General features: G+C 38.1%; 2 protein-coding genes across 7 annotated transcripts in view; both read right to left on the minus strand.

Moving 5' to 3' along the window:
• Positions 1-211: 211 nt before the first annotated feature.
• sass6 (SAS-6 centriolar assembly protein) lies at positions 212-10,541 on the minus strand. 2 transcript variants are annotated; one of them, XR_013845005.1, is made up of 16 exons: positions 10,335-10,541; positions 9,042-9,102; positions 8,848-8,927; positions 8,627-8,731; positions 8,107-8,275; positions 7,681-7,758; positions 7,078-7,197; positions 6,352-6,543; positions 5,596-5,790; positions 4,893-4,982; positions 3,639-3,818; positions 2,881-2,962; positions 2,289-2,398; positions 1,915-2,011; positions 1,628-1,719; positions 212-529 (listed from the first exon to the last, which is right to left on the minus strand). XR_013845005.1 is itself a non-coding variant. In XM_080033423.1 (16 exons), the coding sequence occupies exons 1-16, from the start codon at positions 10,394-10,396 to the stop codon at positions 477-479; spliced, it is 1,770 nt and encodes a 589-aa protein (XP_079889549.1). In that variant the 5' UTR covers positions 10,397-10,541; the 3' UTR covers positions 212-476. The 2 variants fall into 2 exon arrangements, 1 of the variants encoding a protein (XP_079889549.1); XM_080033423.1 differs by having other exon boundaries at positions 1,915-2,015.
• Positions 10,542-12,434: 1,893 nt separating this feature from the next.
• Positions 12,435-23,378, minus strand: part of nfic (nuclear factor I/C) — a 40,364-nt gene continuing 29,420 nt past the window's right edge. For 4 of the 5 annotated variants that reach the window (XM_080032728.1, XM_080032729.1, XM_080032730.1 and 1 more), the window contains one exon: positions 14,571-22,326. In XM_080032728.1, coding sequence (XP_079888854.1) covers positions 22,202-22,326 — 125 coding nt within the window. In that variant the 3' untranslated portion in view covers positions 14,571-22,201. Of the gene's footprint in view, positions 22,327-23,378 lie in introns of all 5 variants that reach the window. The other variant, XR_013844987.1, reaches the window with a different exon arrangement.

A 23,378-nucleotide genomic window follows, 5' to 3' on the forward strand; every position in this document is an offset into this window, starting at 1 on the left:
GACCCGTAGTAAGTTAACTTCATGAACATTGAACAGTGCTAGTACTTTCATACATTTTGGTGGGTGATTCAATAATTTTCTAAATGTACAAACAGCAGATATCTCCAAATTACTGTGTACACCAATCAAGATACAAAAGCTGTTTATTAAAGACTGCACGTCATTTCTGAAATATTACAGAAAAGAACACAATATAAACACTTCGGGAGTTCAGAGATAATGTATTAGGAAAAATAGAATTTATTTAATTTGAGGACATAAATACATTCATCATTATCACTTGAATTCACCATACACAATTTTTTCACAGCATTTAATTGAACCAATGGTTAGAAGATTAAAAATTAGCACACAAATCAAAAGTATTACTTTAAAACAAGTGTATTTAACACAGCATGACAGTAATGGTTTCGTTCAGGAGCTGAAAACAAAGCTGATGGTGAAGCTCAGGGTCATTTAATAAAGCTGCCTCTTCCTCATGCAGAGAAGTAGGCAGAAGCTACAGAGGGCTTTGTTCGCTGAGGGAACTCTGAAAAAAGAAAAAGGAGAAAATCGATTGAAAACTGTCACTTACCACTTCCAACGGAAAAACACATTTTCTTTTAAATCATACAATTAATTTGTATTCTTTCCACGCTTAAAAATTAGAATTATACAACAAATACAGTAAATGTGTCTTGTTTATTCTCTAAAGAAAAGTATTTAGTGAAATGGTTACTGTGTCAGTTTAAGTCATACTTTGAATTCAATTATTTTGAATATAACGATGCTTTCACCCTGCTACACTGCTTTCAGAGTGACACTATATTGTACTGCACATGCTCCGGCAGAAAAAACTAACACAAACAAAAGGTGCTTTTCATCAGACATCAGGTTAATACTTAAATATGTTATCTGGTTACTTACTGTAACTGTATGGGAACAAACTCATTGCATACTATATCTACCTGTTCACATATGTTTGAAAATGGGCAAGGTGTGTCGCCTCGTCAGCAGGCTGCAGGATGTGACGGAAAAGGTGCTCTGCCAACACCTCAATGTTTACAGTATATTGTACAGCCTGAACCGGCAGAAGCTCGCGGATCTCTTTGTCCCTCCGGTTTGTAGACCTTTTCTTCGTTGTTGTTTAAAATGACTCTCCTCTTTCAGCCTCGGACATTTGTATTTTTCCGATTAGGCACCAACCGTGCAATGTGCAGAAGGATATTTACCTCATAGATATGCATATCCCTACACTCTGGAGGCTCCCCCGGATTAAGCACTAAGGTGCCGCCATTGTAAAGTACAGGCGAAGTCCGGGATTAATAAACACACAGGTAAACCCTAGATAAATTCCTAGTCCCAGTGCATGTGTGAAAGGGGCTTATATATACACACCTGCTCAAACACTTTTACTAATGTGATGTCTGGGCACAAGTTTATTCATATTATCACTCTGATCTACACTCATTCTTCTGCCCTGGGTCCTTCGTCTCACACACTAAACAGCTTGCTAGATTTGCATCACTAATGTTACGAAACATGATATGCTCTGCTAGAGCACTCGCTTATTACAGTAAGTTCTGTTAATGCAGAGTATTCTAAAGCTCATTGTCAGTGCAGTGCTCTAGAAGATGAGCAGCTTTACCTCTGTGAAGCAGATTAGATGGCAGACCATAGATTGGGATGCTGTCATCTCTTCTTCCAAAGTACTTAGAATCTAGACCACCAGAGTCTCCACTGAGGACAGGAGAGAAAACACAAGCTTGAAGTACAAAGTGAAAATCTATAAAAGTTTAAGCTTTAATCTGACATAATTCCGCATAAGATTTTTTTTTTGTGTGTGTGTGTGTGTGTGTGTGTGTGTTCCATCCACACCAGATTAGAATTTAGAGAGAATGTACATGGGGGGGCGATCGAGTCATCAAAACTCACGTCTGTCTGTTGGCTGACTGCACAGTTCGCTGCTCAGGAGTGACATCAGCAGCCGCCAAAGGAGAAACAGCAAGTTTTCCTGTCTGAGGATAAAACTCTGCCTAGAAAAAAACAGATATGTTTAACTGTTGCCAGTGGTAGCCTAATAGTTGAATTGTAGTTGTATTTTTTTTATGTAATATCATGTATTTCAAGTGAGGCTGTAACTATATCCCTAACATTATGATTTATAGAGGCAACATTAATTGTATCTGATAAGTTGAAGGCAGTTACATTCATTCTATATTTGATATCAAATATAATAGTACTTTCCATCCATGTTTATAATAAGTTATAAATGTTTGGCTTGGTATGGCTATAAGCATTGCTCCTACCCTCAGTCCTGTTGATGTAGATAAAACGGAAGGATTCTGCGAAGATTCAGGAGTCTGTGGCTTTCTGGTCAGCTGCTTTTCATTTAGCTGCTTGTTGAGCCAACTTATAACTGTGGTAAAATAAATATAGAGTAGAAGACAGTGGTGTTAGTGGACAGTGGTGTTAAAACACAGGAAAAATTGACAAAGGGCTTTTATTCATAATACTATAATTCATTTTAAAACCTTCTTCAAAACGCTCAGAGAATGAAATAAATTAAACACTCAGACAAGAAAGATGCACTAGACCCCGATTTTCTCAAGCACCCCCCAAAACGAAACTGATAAACCGAAATACTGCTAAAGCATTTTACTATAGGGGCATGGCTTTCATCTTCAATTAACTGGTCTCAAATCTACTGTGTCCCTGAAGGGGACTAAAGTTTTTCCCATACAAACAGCTCAAAGCAAGCACTCACCAGGATGCATTCTACCAATAGCTTTATATACATATATAAATTGAATTGTTAAGAATGTGAAACTACAATGGATCCCCTAACATGACTGTAGTTAATCCATTTATCATTGTAATGAATAAGACAGTCTTCCTCACCATTCTCATTTGTTTTTAACACCTCTCTGCTTTCATTTAGCTTCTGTACTGTCGTCTCCAACTGGTCCTTCAGTTTTGTAACCTGAAATGTACAAATGATATCGTCATCAAGTTCATATCAAATTCATTCATTAATAATAGCCTAAAAAAAAACTTTCAACCCAGTGGACTTATCCCTGTTTAATGTTGGTTTACTGGATACATCTACTAAAAAGAATAACTAACAGTATTCTGATTCATTTATGCAAAACATTTGTTTTGTTCATCCTCTTAAAATAATCAGTCCAACAGCATGGAAAAGATAAACAAATTAAATGTCTGGTTTCATGGTCCCATCATGGAACTGTTGGGGCAGCTGTGTCTTCCTCCCTCTCCGGCTGATGTGAAGAGAGTAGACTCACTGATGGACAGGCAATGGTATGGAGGGGCTGGTATGTCCCAGCCTCAAATTAAATTAATCTTGACTTGATATAAATAGCTAGTTTAAGATATATAGGTACTAACTGAAGCCAAAAACATCACATGTTTGCTACTTTGTTCAGCAGGTGGTTGATATATTGCTGACACTGTTTCCCTGACTGGTAGACTAAATAAGAATAATTAAATGTTATTTATCCGCCACTTAAAATTGAAATTTTTTGACTGTATATCCGAAGCAAAAAGTGCACAAAGGTAGTGCTGCTTTACAACATTTAAATCGATTCGTAAAGGCTTAAAGACACAGCGTTGCCTGCAGTTTCAATGATTTTAAGACAAACCTGCTCATCCTTGGTTGTGAGCTGCTGCGGAGTGCTCTGCAGATCCTTTTCAAGATTGTGTAGTTTTTCTGTTGTGTCCTGGAGAACCTTCTCCTGTGACACAGTCACAGAGTTCTTGACTTTTAGTTTTCCAACTAAGGCGCGGACCTCTACCTGCAGCTTCTTAATGATACCATTAGCCTGGATCAAAAATAAAATAAATATAACAAAAAGGAGGTGATTTACTTGACTGGGCTGGACTGTAATAAAACAGGTTAAAATGCTACACTCAGTTACCAGTTTATAACGTTATATCAAATGGTGTCTCTTATTTTGTACACCAAACTTATAACCGATTCATATTCCTCTATAATGCAATACCGCTTTAAAGCGCCACAAAATACATCCATGAAAATGATAGTACAGTTTAATCTACACCTGCCAAAACAGTTGAAATGATAAGTCAACATTAAAACCTTTAAAAAGAGCTTTGAATCTCTTTAAGGAAGGATTTATCACAGTATTGTTGTATTAATGTTAAACCCGTAACCAAATTCATGAAATGATTGCATGCGAGATGAATATTGAGTGGGCCAAACAGCCAACCAATAGTTAGGGGCCACTCACACTAGGGCCGCGGCCCCGTGCCCGAGCTCATTTGCATACTAAAGTCTAGAACGTTTGGCTAGTGTGACCACGCCATCCGTATTCCAGCACGGAACAGCCCCTTGGCCACGGCACACTTGGGAGAGGTGTGCCGTGGCCAAAGTACAGATGCTAATGAGATGACACGTGCACACGCACGGATACGCAACCTGAGCTGGCTGACGTAGTCCATTCACGACCCTTCTTCCCCACAATAATTGTAAACAATGGCGGCAAGAGGTTCACGAGTGGGTTCCGGTGCGATCGCGAAGTGGAGAGTTTGCTAGAAATTTGGACCGGCGACAGTATTCAGTCGCAGCTAAGACCCACAAAAATTCGGAGGCGTTTGGGGCAATCTACTGTGTTCTCCATTGTTGTTCTACTAATTCCAACAGCGAGTACGCTTGGTGATGACGTATGTATCGTGTTACGACGTGATGACGTATGTATAATGGCGCAATCGTGCCCGGGCCGCGGCCTTTGGGAGCAGTGTGACCACGGGCCAGTGGGAGAGTGGGGGGGGGGATCTTCCTGCAGCACGGAACAGGCAAACTTGCCTATTGTGAGTGCGCCCTTAGTGACTAAAATAACTGATTTCAAGTGCTCAGTTTTCAATGCAGCTTGACAAACCTTTATCAGCTCCTGGGAAAGTGATTTCACCGTTGCTTCAAGTTTTCTAACCTGAAGTTCTTTACTTTCAGCATTTTCTTCCACTGATTCCTACAAAACAAAAAACATAAAAACAGGTCAAAAATATATATAAACCTATTTAGACAAAGAAATCACCACTTTAAAAAAAAGATTGCTGGTGTTAATCTATACATTTCCTCCATATTTTCAAAAAGAAAAACTAAATATACAAAATAATTTTCTAAAGCCCCTGGCCAAATAGTGACTTTATTGAGGACTATTTCCAGCAGCGGGTCCATCCACATTTGGTGCTCTAGTGAGTATTTCTGGCACGAGAAAGCTCTATTCGCTAATGAGTCAAACTAAACTTCAGTTTGTTTATGGTTAATGATGGAACATGTCACCTAGGCACAGAGGAAAAAGATACAATTAAGAAACTCATGTGATCACAACTTTAAATCACACAATGCAATTAAAGCAGACAAAGGAACTATTGCTCCAGAAATAAGCTGCAAGACAATTAAGCTTACAGGAAGAAGCCCTACTCCTGTTACACCCGGGTGTATGTGTTTATACTGTTCAAGTACCTGAAGGTAAACCTGGACAGAGGCTGGGTGAAAGAAGGGCAAGAGCCAAATGTACTCCAGTAACTCAATGTCTGCAGTATGATGCCGAGGATGGATGTTGATGTGAATGTATTTACCTTTTGCTGCTGAGTGGCTTCCAGAACCTCTTTAGTGCGGCGCATGAGCTGCTCCTTATCTTTGACCTCCTGCTCCAGAACAGCCACTCTCATCTGCAGCTGGCTGACCACACGCTCCTTCTCATGGACCGCTGTGTCCAGTGTGCTGTTCTCCCTCCGGAGAGACAGGACCTGCTGCTTGGAACGCTGGCACTCCTACGCAACAGCAGGGAAATAATCCCACCACAACAGATGTAGTCATCAATAATCATTGTTAAAATAATACATAAACGTCTTTATAGGCAGGGAAAAGAAATCAGAAGCAGTGTGTTGATGTCTGTGCGGTTATTAAACAAAGGTCCCGTGTGTCATTCAGTCACGCAGCACGGATTCTATGAAATATGCACTCATGTACCAGAAATATGTTGAACATCACTGACTGTTTTCAACCAGACAGCCGCAGTGTATCCGAGATATAGAGAGCAATATGTTATGCCTATATCTGCTGCAGGTGGAGAGGGGACTCAATACTATCAAGTACTGTGGAATGCACTGATGTTCTCTGTACTTTTACTTTGCGTGACAAGAAATAATCAATGAAATTTCGATTCCTACAACAGACATCTTTATAGTAATGAATCAAATGACAATGTGAAATAAAGACACACAAAAGCCAACTTTTTACCACTAGCTCAGCACCAAACTGAAACAGGTAGAGACTAGCTGTCAATCAGTAGTCTTGGCAGTCTTTCCTCATTGTGCTCCTCATTCACTTACCTCTTCTGCACCCACTAGTTTAATCTTCAGGTCTCTGATGACAGACTCGTTCTTGTATTTCCTCTCGGTCAGCTCCCTGCAGGAGGCCTCCAGCTCTGTCAGTTTGCTCTGAAGTTGCTGGCTGCTCTTCTGATGAGCACTCTCCAGCTCCTGTCGGAGCAGCTCAGTCTGCTGCTGAAGTCTGCTCTGTAACTGAAAGAAACCACAAGACACCCAATAAACATCTCCAACAACTCCTGCAGCATAATCCGCCTCTTCACTGTTGATCCATTTGCTTAGTATATTCCAAACAAACCACTAAATACACTACATCTGGCTGAGCTGAGTGGTTGAAAAGCTGACGCTGAACTGCATTGCTGGATTTAATATGTATATGAACAAGCAGTTGAGTGTTTCAGCTTTAAATGAGTTGGAAGACGATGAACATGAGTGGATTTGAATATTTTTCTCATTGACTTACATTATAACCAAACTTTGAACCAAGTTAAATAATAGTACCCTGAATGCATGAAAGATGTGGAACATTTTAAGGTTTCGATTGAGTCTTATTGAAAGTATTAATGAAAAAACATTTGAAAATGTATTTGTGTGTGTGAGTGGGTGTTTGTGTATGCATGCCTGCTTCAGTGCTTTCCAACATTTACATCAATAAGCCTTTTTTCTTATAATCCCCTTTAATATCCTCCACATTAGAAAACGTAGTCCAGTGTAGGCGAGGACTCTCACCTCTGAAGCCTTTTCTCGTTCCGATTGTAACTCCTGGGAATGACGGCTGGACTGACAGCTAGTCTGACTCGTCCACTCTCCGCGCAGTTTGTCCAACTCTTTAGTTTTTTCGGTCAGAGTCTGTGAGTGAAATACAAATATGCACAGATAAGTACTGTTTCTGTTTTAACCACTCCAATAACAGACAGTGATCATTTAGCACAAAACTCAAGTTTGTATATATCTTTCAGCATCAAAAATTATGGTTTACTGTGTCTTAAAGCAGTCAGCATTTAACTCTAAATTAATATGGGTGATTGTTGCAGTAACTGTTGTCTACAGCTGCTTAATAGTTGAGTATATACTGAAAACAGTCAGAAGAATGGTTGGAAATTAGACCATTGCAAAAAGCAGATACATTACAAAATGCTGTCTGTTGTGGATCAAATTACGTGTATAATCCAGTTTTCTGTACACAGTATGTGGGAACTGTTCAATAATTGGGACTTTTTTTTTTTTAAGATTTTTGCTTTTGTCATTATTATGCTTTAATAGACAGCTTCCCGTTTCAAAGCTCTTGATCAAATTGTGACTCTTAACATCAACTCCAAGGACAAAACATACCTGTTGAGTATAACTGAGCTGCCTGGACAGATCATCTTCAGTCTTCTTAAGCTTGGTCTCTAGGGACTGCTTTTCTGCCTGAAAAATTGAGATGGCATTCAAATATTAATTTAGCTATACAGGTTATGTGAAAACCATAAAGGATGCTTTGATAAAATAATTACAATTAAGCTATTGCTTTTAGGCTTGTCAACTGATGCCTACATTTCCCTAAAATATCCACAGAAGGCTTGCATATCTGTTGATAAGAAGACCACTTAAGCAAACACTACAGATAAACCAGCTCTTGGCATTGTTTGGATTACATTTCCCTTTGCAGAACACCAAAAAGACATGCCTCAAGTGATCAGATGCACTTATTCATATAAAGCTTCATTCAGAATGCCAGACAATATTAGTATATGGTTATATGCAGAATGAGGTAACCTTTAAAGTGGAGAGACACACTGCCAGGTAGTCTTTAACCTCTTTGTCAGACCCTTGGGCAAGCCGTAAAGACAAGTGGTTCAGGTGTTTGAATGCGTTTGTTTCTACCACACTGAAGTTGATGGGGCCTTCAAGCAGCGAAGACTGACTGGACAAGTGCAGGAGAAACCTGTGGAAAAATGATGAACGACAGTCAAGTAAGGTGTTGTTTTACTGGAGTGCATTCAGAATGAAAGGTGTCTCTTAATATTTTCTCAAATCCATAAGATTTAACTTGATAAGGAGCAACCACATGGACGTAATGTTCTCTGCAGATATTTTCAACCAATCACAAACGAGTTATCTAAATGAACTGAACTCAGTATTATTTGCAATATTAAAAAAGGTTCATAATTTTGTATACATCTTCTTAAAATTTTTAATTATTAGGACAGAAACATATTAACACATAACGTTAAGCTCAATGTATCAAACCCAAACAGTGTGATGTTGTGTGGTGGTGGTTTGCATTTCTTTGTACCTCGCATTGTCGGACTCTTGTTCAGAATAGCATAGATTAAGCAGGTCAATAAACTTCTGGGGAAATGATGCAAAGTCTATCAGTAACCCCTGCTGGACTTTCAAACTAAAAAAAAACAATGAGAAAAAAACAACAGTGAAAGTTAGAGAAGGCTTGTTCATGCCATCCTAAATGAAAACACTGAGCATAGTGATTGAAATAGTTCTACTAATAATACTTGCCTTTGGAAATCCTCTTCTGATATAAAGAGGTTGAAGAGAAAATATGGATCTATGTCATCAGTTAGTTTTACTAGTAGATCCTAATGTAAACAAAAAACAAAATAGGTTAGACACAAGGAACAATTCCTGTCTTTAATAGGACTGACATGATGTGCAATGCAGGCCGATATTGTTTATGCCAAACTCCTACTTACCCTTTTGTGTACTGGACTTGTTGTCAACTGAAGATTAATAGTGACACGAATATTTGCTTTCCTGTGAAATTAAACCAATGAAACTGGTGAATAAATACATGGTTAAATCAAATAATATGTAATCTTAGTCAATAGAAAGTATATTATTGGCATAATCATTTCAAAGTGTCAGAGCCCCTACTATGGTTCCTGTGAAGTAAATGGTGTCAAAACAAGGACCATAATGGACTTCATCTTCACCCCTTTAATAAAACACTGGTCCGGACTGTTAGCCTACATCTATCTGTTTTACTAGTAATCTACTCTGTGTACTGCACAATACAATTAACACAAACTAGATATACCAATCTGGTTTTCGAGAACTCCACCATTTGTTTTAGATAGAGCAACTGAAGATGCCATACCAAACCTTACAGGATTTAACAGGTGTACGTACTGCTGTCGAATTTTGAGATCAATTTCCCATACATTATATTTTCATTTTGCACAACATTACACAGGTTTGACAACTTTTCCTCAGTGCCAACTCAGCAGCATGGTGTCATGGTACTCCCATCACTTTGGGATTGAGATTGAGTCAACTCAATTTAGCATAAAGCATAAAACATGACTTCTTTGATCCAGTGAAAAATAAGTTCTAGTTCAAATGTTGAATAATATGCATTTCTTAATTTGGTATTTGATTATATCATTACAGGACATTCAAACTACACAAGACAAAATAATAAACTGTTACTTAATTGTCTATGGGATATTAGTGCAAGAGACATTTGTGTATTTATTGTATTAGTTGTGTATTTGCATTGAATATGTTGCATGTATTGTTGCTTTTCCTTTGAATTTGTTTTGAACTCGACGTCATTGTAAATGAGGGTCACCCCTCAATTGGTCTCTCGAGGATAAATAAAAGCTAAATGAAAATGAAAAATTTGAAAATGATTATTTAAAAAACTAGATGCTTGCAATTACTTTCAGGTTTTCATTCGCAAAGTCAGAAATGTATTGATATAATACTATTGTCTATGTCTTAGCACTTTTGAAACATTGATTTAATTAAAGAGGCTACCAATTAAGGCCTAATTTGTATATTAATGCATTCAATGCATTTTAGATTTGTTTTTATTGCGAGTCAAAATTAGGCTACGGAAAATAGCAACATAGACTAGCTGTCGTCGATATTAGCTACACATGTGAATGAATCGAATAAATAGGCTACACATTCAAAATATATTTTGCCCAGGTTCTATAGTTGAACCATGTCACTCTTTAACTTGTATTAGTCAGGTGTCTTACCTTTCCTCACAGTCCCTGCATCTCATGTTCACCTGTAATACTTTGCTGAAAAGTTCCTCCATGGTTGTTTTTAGCTACAACAAGCGAAACGAGTATTTCACTAGGGAACTACAATGACACGTTGGTAAACCTATAAAGACACAAATATGAATACGGAGCGCGTAATACGGAGAGGCGTTGTCAAAAGTCACAGGAACCCTTCAGACTTTCCTTGTTATTCACTGTTTTTAATTTGGCGCCTTTCAGCCGCCAACGGAATCGCCCTGGAAACGGAAAGTGAATTGTCTTCTTCTACCTGAGTTTTAACGGCGGTTGGTGAAGACAAAGTCACTCAGCGCCACCTAGCGACTCAGAGAGGAATTCTAAGGTTTTTGTTTTTTTAAGTTTTTTTGATATACTAGGCTTATCTATGGTTTTTGGTTGCTCACATCAAAAGAATAAAACATAATAATAATGTAATCTTGAATAACAAGTAAACCAATGTGGAACAAACATAACAAAAATAACTATCATATGACTTTTAGACAAGTGTTTAAATTTCACGTTTGGTGGAAAGTGGATGCGGTAGCCTATGCTACCAGAGTTTACACTGCACCCTTATCTTTTTTCTTTTTATAATGCCTAATGATGATACATGACATGGGTAGCTTACAAATAGCTTTTTAAATTTGCCTCAAATGAGTGAATTAAATCACAGCAGGCGATTCCTCATTCTAAAGATGGATGGCTTAGATAGCCTACATATTGCTGACTCAGTTGTAAGTAGTTTGATTGTGTTCACATCCATAGTGTGTGAACAGTGAAGCGACTGCAGCCTCACTTTTTATATCCTCAATTTTAAGGACTGTGCAGGGGGATGACAGTCCCTAATATACAGCCAATGCAGCTAGGGAGTTTTTATGACCCAGCAGTTGGATGTTGTTGAATGGCACAGTAAGTCACCTCAACCTATAGTGCTGCAGTATAGCAGGTGTGTCACTTACAGAAAAACAGACATGTCAGATTATGTGTGGTGGTCCACTTAAATAGAAGGATTGAAAGTATATGAAAACTATAACGCTATGATTCCTGAGCAGTTCATCCATGGATATAAATACACTCAAATTAAAGAGGAACGATTGACCGCCTTCGTGGAATGGTATGGTATTGAAATACGCATGCACCACAGAGCACTTCTACGCGACACATGGTGGAGTACCTAATCACTGAAGATGGAGTATTTGTTGAGTTGTGTGTATTTGATTGTATTTTCTCCTTTTGCAGCAGCAATATTTTCTAAATGCTGGATATTTGTTGTGTTAAAATTGATGAACATTTTATTTTCATTTGCATGTGTTTTGTCTATTTTTGTTTTCTGAACTTGCAATGCATTGTGCTTTCAGGGCCACCATACTGTTTTTTCAATCGAATGAAAAAGTAAACATATTAGGATCATATATGGCATAAACATTAACTGTAGTATACATAAGACCGAGCAATGTTTTTTGAGATTCTACAAGAGGGGATTGCAACAACAAAACTTGCAGCCACCATCACTGTTTATCTTCCAGTTTGTCTTAAAGACCTACTTCACCGGTGGGAATATGAAGGTGTATTGAACTCGGAGATCTTATGTAGTATAAATGTGCAAAAAAAATTGAAATCGGATCATCCTAGCCTGAGAAAAGGCAGAAAGAGTGTTTTATGGTCTCACTGTCTAACCCTACATTTTCCTTCTTGTGACATCACAGTAAGGGTCAGGATTGCAGGACAGCTGGGCCAAGGGAAGACTGAGGAAAGAAAAACCTCATTCATTATATTATAATAGCGATTTTATAATGATGGAACGCCGGTTCCGTATGGGTGAAGTATTCCTTTAACATAACTTATTTCTAGTACCTGTAAACTGTTCCATGCATGAATCCTGTCAATCATATATGATCCTGTATTATACACCACGTTGCAGCATACTCACCTGTACCCCCACACTAATGCAACCCTACACTGTTGTAATGCTGGGCTGTTTTCAGTTCAATGGCATGGCTAAGAATGCAGGCGAGTCTACACGATCATCATGATGTGAGCAGATACGAATGAAATGAAACAAACAAACCAGTGGGCTGAGTTGTGGTATAGCTTGTTTATTAATGGTATATTTTTGCATAGGGAAACATACTCATTTCCAGTAATGAATTTATCAGCATTTGCTGATAGCAATGGCTAAATATGGTTATAATGACACACTATCAAAGATGTTAATATCCCCCACAGCAGATGAATAACATTAGGTCAGAAACAGTGGTTCAGACAGCTGTCACTCAAACCTTGGTACATTCAAACAGGAACAGAATGACCGACCTCGAACTGTCAGTCCATGACTTCAGCCTGGATAAGAAAAGATGCCTATGCCACGGTGTTGACATCATTTCCTGTTCCTGTCTAAAGACAGCCATCAGAGGAACAGTTTACATCATGCAAATAAGGTTGAAAAACACCAAAAGGAAAAAAATATTTAAAGCTCTTGTTAAAGCTGTTACACACTCCATCCAGTCCAGAGCAAAGCAGCAGCCCTTTTCACAGTGAACCTCTCAGACCAGAGTTAACACTTGAGCTCTCCGGACATGGAACATAATAAGAAGTCGTCCATTACTTGCTTATATTTTTGTGTTGTTGTGCATTATTTTCCCTTATTGGCTGTCATGTGTCAATTAAATATTAGTTTATTTAATTTGTCAAGTCAGACAAATAAAAGTGATACAGTGCTTTGCTGGACGATGAGTGATCATGGCAATACTACTGATGTTTTTTGTGTGTTCTTTAAGATGTGACCATGTTATGATAATGCACTCTGAGGTTAATGTGAAAAGGACTGTGGCCTGTGTGGATGGTAGTCATGCAATCACTGATGATAGCCAATCATGCCTATGCTCTCTCTGATGTAAGGGATATATATCTGGAAGCAAGCAAAGCAGTCCTCTACAATAATATCTGAATAGTTATGAGAAACAAAATCCTTGAAATATGGGACTGCATTAAAATGCTCTCTGAGAGACAACTCTTCCGTTCATTACTAACTGTCTTCAGCACATGGAGTCAGAAGTGTGCTGAAGCCATGTACCCGCAGAAGCAGAAAGAAATCAATATTGCATTACCGTCACAGGAAAAACTCGTAGCTCTACAAAAGTCGGATTTTCAGTAACTAAAAAAGGTTTTACAACTGCCTTAAGTCTGAAATGCATACATGGTTTTGAAGGGCTGTTCACAATACAATAAAATAAAAACTGAAACTGGCAATTCAAGTAAGAAACGTAAAGAAAATAAAAAAACACATATTGGGGTTACAAGTGTTTAGGCAACAGCAACAATAGGGTGTTGAATAACATGAACAGTTTATAGAAAAGAGCCCTCTACAAAAACATCCCCCGAAAACTTCCCCAAAACTTAACTCTTAGACAGTCGAACAGTCCCTTTGTGCCTCGCAAAGCCTTCAGCTGAAGACCTGATCGACTGTAAAGAGCAAAGAGCAGTCACCACCAATGCGGTTACAGTTAGAACTGTGTACAATACGAACTATAAAGATGTGAGGCATCTTAACAGCAGTTCAATCCAGATAACTAATTTGAATATTCTCTGCTAACATTGCTAACAGCGGTCAGAACAGTACATGGTTTGTACCACAGAGTTAAAAAAATTAAATAAAAAAAAAAAATCTAGAGGGATATGAAAACCAAAATCTATCCCAATGAAGGCTGACATTTCAGTAAATATGTAGTCAATGCATTTTAAAGATCTTGGACAATGTACTTTTCCTACAGGTCTTGTTCAGGATTTCTTACCACCTGCCTTCAGGGCAAACATTTCGCAGCTTCAACCAAGTTAGGCGAGCATTTCCAGCACAGTGTTTTTTGAACTATCAATCGGATTCACTGGTTTCTTTATTAGCATTGTAGATACTAAAAACTGCATGGGACAGACTGGCTGCAAATTAAGGAATCGAATTCCATTAAGGTAGTATTAACACTAAACCGTAAGGTACTCAAAATTCTAAGTTGTGCAAGCGCTAATTAATGCACAGTAAACTTATACAGCAGTTCCTGAATAAACAAAAAGCTGTAAAGTAGATAAATTAATCTCAAATATCTGAAAGAACTAGTATGTAATGGTTTATACTAAATAAACTGTTCCTGAATGAAACACCAAATAGAACATAATCAATAACTTAATTCTGCTTCTTTATTATGTAAATATTGGTGTGTGTGTGTGTGTGTGTGTGTGTGTGTGTGTGTGTGTGTGTGTGTGTGTGTGTGTGTGTGTGTGTGTGTGTGTGTGTGTGTGTGAATGTGTCTTTTAAGTGATGTAGTGCATTATACTGAGCTTTGACTTGTGACACTTTATTTTTTCCTAGTTAATTGGAAATATGGAACAAAGTAATGATGTATATGTTAATGGTGAACAGATGCTCAAGTAACATAGTATGTAGTTAAAAAAAAACGAGGTAGCTGAATGGAATCCAGCCATCACTTATTTTACTAGTTACACCTATGCTTTTCCAAATGTGACATGTTGTTGTATGAGGTCCGTATGCTGAGGTAAAGATAAAGCCAATAGAGGAAGTTATTATTAATTCTAACATTACTAATGCTTCGATGCTATTCAGGAAAAACTATTAAAAACTATCGATTTAGTTGCTGATTTTTTTCTTCCCTGTCTTTGGTAACTATTCACAAATTTACTAAAAAAATTACAAATACAGCTTGTATTTAGTTGTGACTTTAACATGACGGCCTTTGCTTGAGAACCCTTAATCCACTGAGCATTTATTTGCATAGTCCGTCTACACTGGCCTGGGCTGGCGATGTTATACATGTCATAAGACCTTGCAGTGTTTGAAAACAACAGGCACTGCAAAGTCCAGCATACAAAATAACTCAAATTAAACTATAGCAGTAAAATAACAGGCACTGCTTGTTGAAATCATTTGGTTGGTTATCATATTTTTTTTTTAGTTTCCATGCTGTTGGCGTGCTGGTTTATTTGAATAGAGCGAGGGGAGTGTTGTGTTTATGTGGATGATTTCCAGATATCCTGAAGATGATTATTATTAAAAACCCTCATTTGGGTTTGTACACACCTTCCCATCTCAAGATTGATTGGCAACAGTGATGAGATAGTTACTGAGAGCTGCATGGTATTTTAACCATGTTTCAGTGGGTTTGATGTAGAGACCTGGACATACTAGGTCTCGTTGCATTTTGGCTTGGTGGTGGTATTTTATTTACAATGATCAAATGTCTCTTTTTAGTACATATTATAGAATGGGATGCATTGACATTATACACTGCACAAGCTTGACACATTTTAAGCTGAGCAGGAACAGCTGACACACCTTCAGAACACAGTATTCCACTCAGCTGGCTGGTGTTAATGTGGGGGACACAATTTGGCTTTCTTTGTGCATTTTCTGTTGTTAGATTGGTAGTGATGGAGAAAAAAAACATAGAAAAAAAGGGGAATACACACTTCAAAACCTGCTTCAACACAGAATCCAACCTTTCCTGACAGCCCAGCAAAATACGACCAAACTGTGAAATTACACTGCTTTAGGCCATCTGCCTTTGAAAAGTGTAAGTCATCTTGACGGGTTAAAGTTTAGAATCTAAATCTTTATCATGACTATGTGCAGAGCTTCTTGTAGACAATATGAAGCAATAATAACAATCCGAAAGTACAATTTGCACAGTAATATTGGACAATAGCTTGAGGAGCCACAACAACCACAAAACTACAAAGGTTTTCTATTATATTTTTATCGAGCCGTGTAAGAGAGGTTATTTAAATGTATGACCATGTTTGGCTTTGGCTTCTGGCATTGAACCTGGTTGTGCAGGGTTATATTAGACTGGTTTTGGTGTCATTGTGTCCACTAACTTAAGTTTGAACTGAAGTGATCAAACTAGAGACTTCACTTGACCTTTATTCTATCCATCCTTATTATAATTCTTTATCTTAAAGTGACATCCTTTTTCTGTCTGTGAGCCAAGAGGTTCTCCCTTTCATTCCTGCAGTGCATTTGTTAATAGGCAACCAGCTGCTAATTTCAGAAACATCACAACTGAGTGAATTACAGTCAGTCCTATCCCATCTTGGGTTTATGCTGCTTAATTCTTTTAAACACATTTAACCAAAACAGCCTTTATTCTATCTTTGTAGCTTTAAGTGGCAGCCATGTGATTAATACAATCCATGTTCATCATACCTGTTGTCACAGGTAATAGTAGTCTTGATATCTTTGTTCAAAAAAGGGAGTGCCTCGTAAATCTAACAGACAATCACAACTATACTAAAAATCAATTTCATCCCAAGCTGCTGTCACTTCTTCAGTAGACAAAATGCCCTTGATGATTACCCCAGGTTCTACATATTTTTTGATCCTGCACCACTGAATAGATTTGGAACAAATATTGTGGAATTAGTTTCAGATATGCATCTTTAGAATTAGTGCCATCTTGTGGACATTCAGAAGAGTCTTAATTGTTCCAGCCAGGTCTGGTAGGGCCTCATTGTATTGCTACATGTCTCTTAAGAGTGTCGGCGGTTCCATTTTAGAAACTTAAATGTTTTTAAATAGTTTTGGTGTTGTCGACATTTAACAGTTGAAGACATTAAGCAGGTAAAATAAAATGTTGTTAATCTATCTTCAAATAAACTGCAGAAGTGATTCTGCAAATTTGACATGCATTGCTTCATATGGGTGGTGCCACATCAAACAGAAACATTTAATCAGTTGGTCATCAGTCAGAGTGTAATTTTGCACAAATCATCTCATGCAAAACCCCAATATTTCATGACAGGACTAATATTTAAAACATTAAAAAAAAACATTGTTGCCAGTTGTTGATTCAGATCTGGTCACAGATTTTTTTTAAACACTGTCTGTTATTCAAATTACACATTTAGGGGACTGTGCAGCCCTAGTGGAAGTATGCGCTCTTTGAGTGCATCTTTGTTCACCCTAACTTAACTTTACTTCCCAGATTTTCTTTCTCCAAAGACCAGTGATTAATTATCCTCCCTCACATGGCTCAACTTTACTAACAGCCCTCCCACCTTTTCCCATTTCATGGGTCTCTTACTCTGCAGCTTAGCCACAGCTATACTAAAGCGCACAAACACTTAAAAACTTAAACATTCTATACATCCTTTCCATAACTGATAAGTTCATGTTGTACATATTGTTTATACACACTGCTGTGTCAAAAAACTATAATAAAAATTCAAGAAACAACTAAAAAAATAACCTCAAAACCAAGTTTGCTAAGAATAATGTTAAGTGCATGCATCCATATAAAACTCAAACTTATCTATGGCCTTTTGTAGTATCTTGTAACATGATTAGTCACACGGTAAAAGTCATCATACAGGTAAATGGACGGTGTTCTAATGGCCAATTATAGAGCTGCTGAGCCTTGAAACAAAAACCTGAACATGTTTCCATTAGATGTGATTGAGTGGCTTGGCCACACTGGATTAAAAATGCCTGACAAAATATTCACAATATAGTAATATACTTTTCCTTTGCAATAACTTCTATCAGATGTGTAGCCAGCCATGTATTTAATACTTGAAATCAAAGCAGGATGAAGACTGGGCAGACCTGTTTGTATTTTGAACATTTAGGCAGGACTTAGCACCAAACTTCACACCAATGGGTTTTGCTTTTGCAAAGTTCAGTTTCAGATCTAAGGTAGCCATACTGTAACCGTACCCTAAAATAGTGTTTCATTTACAACACACTGTTGTCCACATTTTTGGAGAACACATCTTATTTTCAACACTGTCAATTCATCTCCGTCTACACACACCTATAAGCCTTAAACACCTCATGTTTAAACAGCAGAACCACTAAAGCAGATCAGCTCTATTAGTTCAATCAACACCTGATTATGGTAAATGATGTAATTGAAAAATAAACACTACAAGGAACAGCCCAACATTTTAGGAACTACAGTTCTTGTAGTTACCAGGACTACATATGTAAACTTGTTATCATAACCAATGTTCCATATGTATCTCACAGGATGACACACAAGGTAACTAAATAAGCTGATGAAATATGCTGTCCCTCTCACATGAGTATGACAGACAACAACAATACAGTATTTCCCAAAATGTCAGACTGTCCTTTCAATATGTATACATTTGTTGTGCCTTAAGTTCAATGAAAGAAGAGAATAAGCGCTATCCCAGCCTCTGCTGAAGCGAATGAAGGCTTTCATTAATCTTACACTCAAGCTAGCATCTGAGCTTGCAGTTAATGCACTGCCTCTGTCTAACCTAAAACTGTGTACCTGCTACACCGGTTAATGTCAAGCAATCACACATGCAGCTTTTTTTTGTCGTATTTTTTCTTTTAAGCTTCCAGCTGTACCATGAAAAGTATGATCACTTTCCCATAATGTATTATTGTTCTTTAACTAATGGCAAGGCACATAATGTGTTAATGAGATATCGTGCAAAATAGAAGTTAAACAACAGGGCTAATATTAAAATGTAAAGAAATAGACAGCCCTTCCATTCACTGCCCTCTGATATGTATGTACTACAGAGGGAGGAAAGGGAGGTGGAGGAGGAAGAGCAGGATAGAGAGGAAGAGGTATCATCAGTTTGAGCCATGCATTCATCAGGTCAGCACAGCGACCAGGGCAGCACCATGCAGTATACATCAGCTTCAAGCCAACTTTAATCAAACCTTACACCTGGCCCTACTGAAACCCAGCTCATGTCAGCACTTTCAGTAAAAAATCAGAGCCGCTAGTAGGCACTGAGTGCTGTCAACTTTAACCCCCAGGATAGGAAAAGGAAAGACACAGACACCTGTGTTCAGACCAAACGCAAAGCGAATTTTCACACATCCCGACACCACCCCCCCCAAAAAAGGAGATGCTAATTCTAGGTGAAACTAAATCATTTGGAGGCGCTTCCCTATGAGTTCAAAGATGCTAAAATGTATAAACGCAAAGACAGAAAGAAGGAAACAACTGGAAGAAATATCAAAACACACACGTGGTGGACACATACATAGGCTGTGTACAGTCAGTACACTGGCTGTTTGGCTAGCCCCATTTGCCACCTCACCAACAGGAGTCTGCAGGAGTTGCCGGAATCAGTGCGCAGAAATATTTCCAGCAAAACCTGGAATGTTGTGTCACAGATGGAAAAAACACTTTGATAACTGCTGTGAGTAACATACTCTGAATGTTGCTAATGTCAAAATGTTATCTTTTACTGCAGCAGGTTGCATCTTTGATAGTTTTTTTTTTTTTGTGATCCCACTGCTTAGTGTCCAGAATGATTCAATGTTTCCCAGAGTAAAACGTATGTATGAATCCAACACTGTTCTACTCTTCTTTCTCACGATATAGTACATTAGGTCCATTGCTCAGCCGGTGATAGTCAGAAATATTGGATTTAAACTTTGGTTTTGCCCTTTGAAAACATTTTCCTTTCCTGGCGAATAGAAGAAACCTATTGTATTAGGAAAATACTTCAGTATACCACTTGCCTACCCTTTGCAGAAGTAACACAAGTGGTGTGAAAAAGAGGTGAAAATTCACTTGGCGTTCAATCTGATCGCACTTCAACACAGACACACCAATCCATATCCCCAGGCAACAATTGTCAATAGACTGCTTTGTACGTAGTTGCAAAGCCTTGGCGATTAAAATATGGCACCGATTATAAAACATTAGTCCCTTAAAAAATGTAATTAGTTATTTACTGTTAGTGTTAGTATTAAGTGCACAAAATGTCAAAAGGCCATGGTGCACTTGGAGTTTGCATTGAATTTTACATACAAATATCGGTGGTGATATGTTCTTTAATTTGATTCTGGATTTTATTCTACTTCTCTACATTCAGATCTGTGACAAATACACATACACAGACATACCTGTTGCTATCTGGCTCTTTGTTACTACTACCACGGATAAAGATTATTATTCAATTCTATCCTTGTTAAACGTTAAAGAGTATTCTAAGCAGCAACACCTAAGCCATTAAATGCCTGTCAAAAGATTACTAACTAAATGAAGCTGTTAAAAGCCAGCCATAAGAGAATATTGCTTTGCCTCGCAAAAGCAAGTCATATTGCAAATATTGTGTCAAGGTTGGGCACAAAAAAGCAAGCTCGGGACCTTAGAAAATAGTTTTGAAATGCTTGATTTTTTGCTTGCTGCCAGTGATGAATCATCAATTGTTTGGCTTGAAACCAACCTTGGCACTGTGGCTAACCTATCCTTTCATTCATCCGTCTCCAGTTGACCCCAAACCCCAACCCAAACCCAAACCCTACTGCTCAGTCCTCCACAGATTGTTGAGGATGTGTTGGGGTTGAGCTACACAGCACAGAACCTGCCAGGGACGCCTTCTAAACCACCGCTCATAACTGGACAAGAAACCTGGATATTGTGCTCAGGTCAAGTTAGTTATGCAAATGAAATGACCTGCTGTCATCACTTGACAATTTCCAAGAAAAACACACTACAGCCTGCCAGCTTGGTAACGCGCCACATGATTGCACCTTTCTCAAAAAAGAATGTCTAACTTAAGCATAGTGCAACGCCTGCTATATGTCGTTCTAACCTACCTACGTACACATCCGAACCCCACCACTGTGTTCTCTGAGACACAAATAAAATCAACACAACATCTCCTCAAAATAGAGCAGGGATGGGAGTGGAAATGCAGGAACCATATTCCGACACAAACACACACACAATCATACACACACATACACACCATGCTACAGTTTGAAACACTTGAGTAACACAGCCAGTTTACTGATGGCTGTGTTGCCACATTAATTTGTTTTAATTGTGTGTGTTTTTTGTTGTTGTTGCCTTTTCTCAGTTCTACCGAGTCATTTGGCAGGTGCATGTCTCCTCCAAACATTGTGCCTTTGGCTGTTTGCGACTACTGTCATGACAAATTGATCAGCATCTGAAGGGGAGGAAGCAGCAGAATAATTATGTAAAAAGATGGCACTGGGCCCGTAACTCTAAACTGGTGCCCAACTGTAGCATTGTGTGTTGTGTTGGAGGAGGAATGAATATAGCTCTTATATTCCACTATCTATTATTTAGTTTTCTGATAAAAAAGCACAATCAAACAGTCTTAAAAACATGAGCTTAGCAAAGCAACTGAATGGTTTCAGGCTGATGATTGTCAATAAAAAAGACTAAGCCTCTGTCTTTTGGTGGGAAGAGCGGAGAGGGAAAAAAAAGGGCGCCGTTTCAACTCTAAAATGTCTTCAGACGTATCAATAACATATTAAAAAGTGCAAAGAAACATTACATATTAAACAACAGGATCTCTCTCTCTAGTTGTTTCAGAAAATAAGGGAGGCTTATTTGCATATATTATAAGCAGCACCTGCAGCGGAGAGGGGCATTCTGGGTGTTAGGGGGTGGGGGGGATGAGGTCTATGTCTAGCCCATACACTGGGTTTAGTGTAGTAGAGACTGAGGGTACAGGGGTAAAGGCTGACATCCGTCCCAGGGAAACAGGCCTCTTCCTGGGGACACAGTTAGGTTACAGGCTTCTTGGGGTCGGGTGTGTACAGGCTTGGTTGTGGTCTGCAGTTCATCGGGACCAACCAAAAAAACCTGTGTCCTTCCTTTACTTTAAATTGAAAATCTCACACTTCATGTCAGTTGCCATTTGTGAGAACCATTAAGTGTCACAAATAGTTCATTCTGTGGCTGCAAAAATGGCAGAGTAAAAGAAGCATAGTTCCTCCATCCACGCTGTCTCTTCTGGGTACATACACATATATAAGTATATCCCACAGTATAATTATATGTATGTATGACCGGCCGCATGTTATGCTTCTACAAAGCTGAATATATTTTTCCTCTGCCAACGTCTTGACAACATTGCTTCCTTTCCTCCAGGACAGTACTGCCATGACAATCACTTTTCCTCCAGAGTTCACTCAGTTGCCCAGATACCAAGACTGGAACAGAGACAAACACACAAATAAAAATGACTTTGAAATTAGTCCGATTTTTGAATGTATAACCTCAACCGGCATTTTCTTGATGCATGGATCAAACATTGTTAATTAACACGTTTGACATGTGTTCATATTTTGAAAAACATATATAAACATACAACAAAAGCACAATAATTGAAATATGCACGTGTGAAAATCACTAAATGAATACTTTTCCCACTTTTTGAATTTGAGTAAATAATAAGAAAGATACTGAATGTTTTATTCAGATATCCATTTTTTCGGTACATTGCAAATTTGTGCTATAGTCTAATTACCAAGCTCAGCTGCACTCACTTGTACTCTGCTTAAGTGTCTCCATTCATTTTCTTCTATTGTACTTCATTCTGGAGGCAATATAGTGCTATTCACACATGTATTTATTTTGACAGCTGTAGTTCAACTTTGCAGAATCAGTATATTTATACAAAATATTTAAAAAAACTGATACAAAAAATAAATGATCATGATGTATTTTTTTTCAGGATTACACCACCCAGCAGTACATAAAGTAGTTCAAATTAACCCCTCCCTAACCAACTGCAACATTTGGGATGCTTACACATTAATGCAAAAATAGCTATGTTTCATCAATGTAATATTCATTATTGTTAAATGAGCCATCCTGTGTCATTTAACTTTTGCAACTTAAAGTCTATTTTAACGCTAATACTTTTGTGCTCTTACTTGTCTAAAGCTTTGAAAGCAGGACTTTACCTTGTATTGCTACTTTTTCTTAATGTGCCGCAATTAGAAACCAAGATGTTTAAGACCCTACAGAATAACACATGTTCCATTTGCTTTGTTGTCAGATCGATTTGTCGGATTTTGACCCATTTCACTAATCAAAAAAATTCATAATTGAAACTGATGGATTCCATTCAATTAGATGAAATATCCCTAACAACCTAGTTGTCATGTACACAAACTGCTAAGAACTCATCTCACCATGTTTTTGGTTGTGACAAACATTAGAAATACGCAGAGACAGACAGACAGAGGGAGGGAGGGAG

This window comes from Ammodytes marinus, assembly GCF_949987685.1.
Source record: "Ammodytes marinus genome assembly, chromosome: 8".
Lineage (NCBI taxonomy): Eukaryota > Metazoa > Chordata > Actinopteri > Uranoscopiformes > Ammodytidae > Ammodytes > Ammodytes marinus.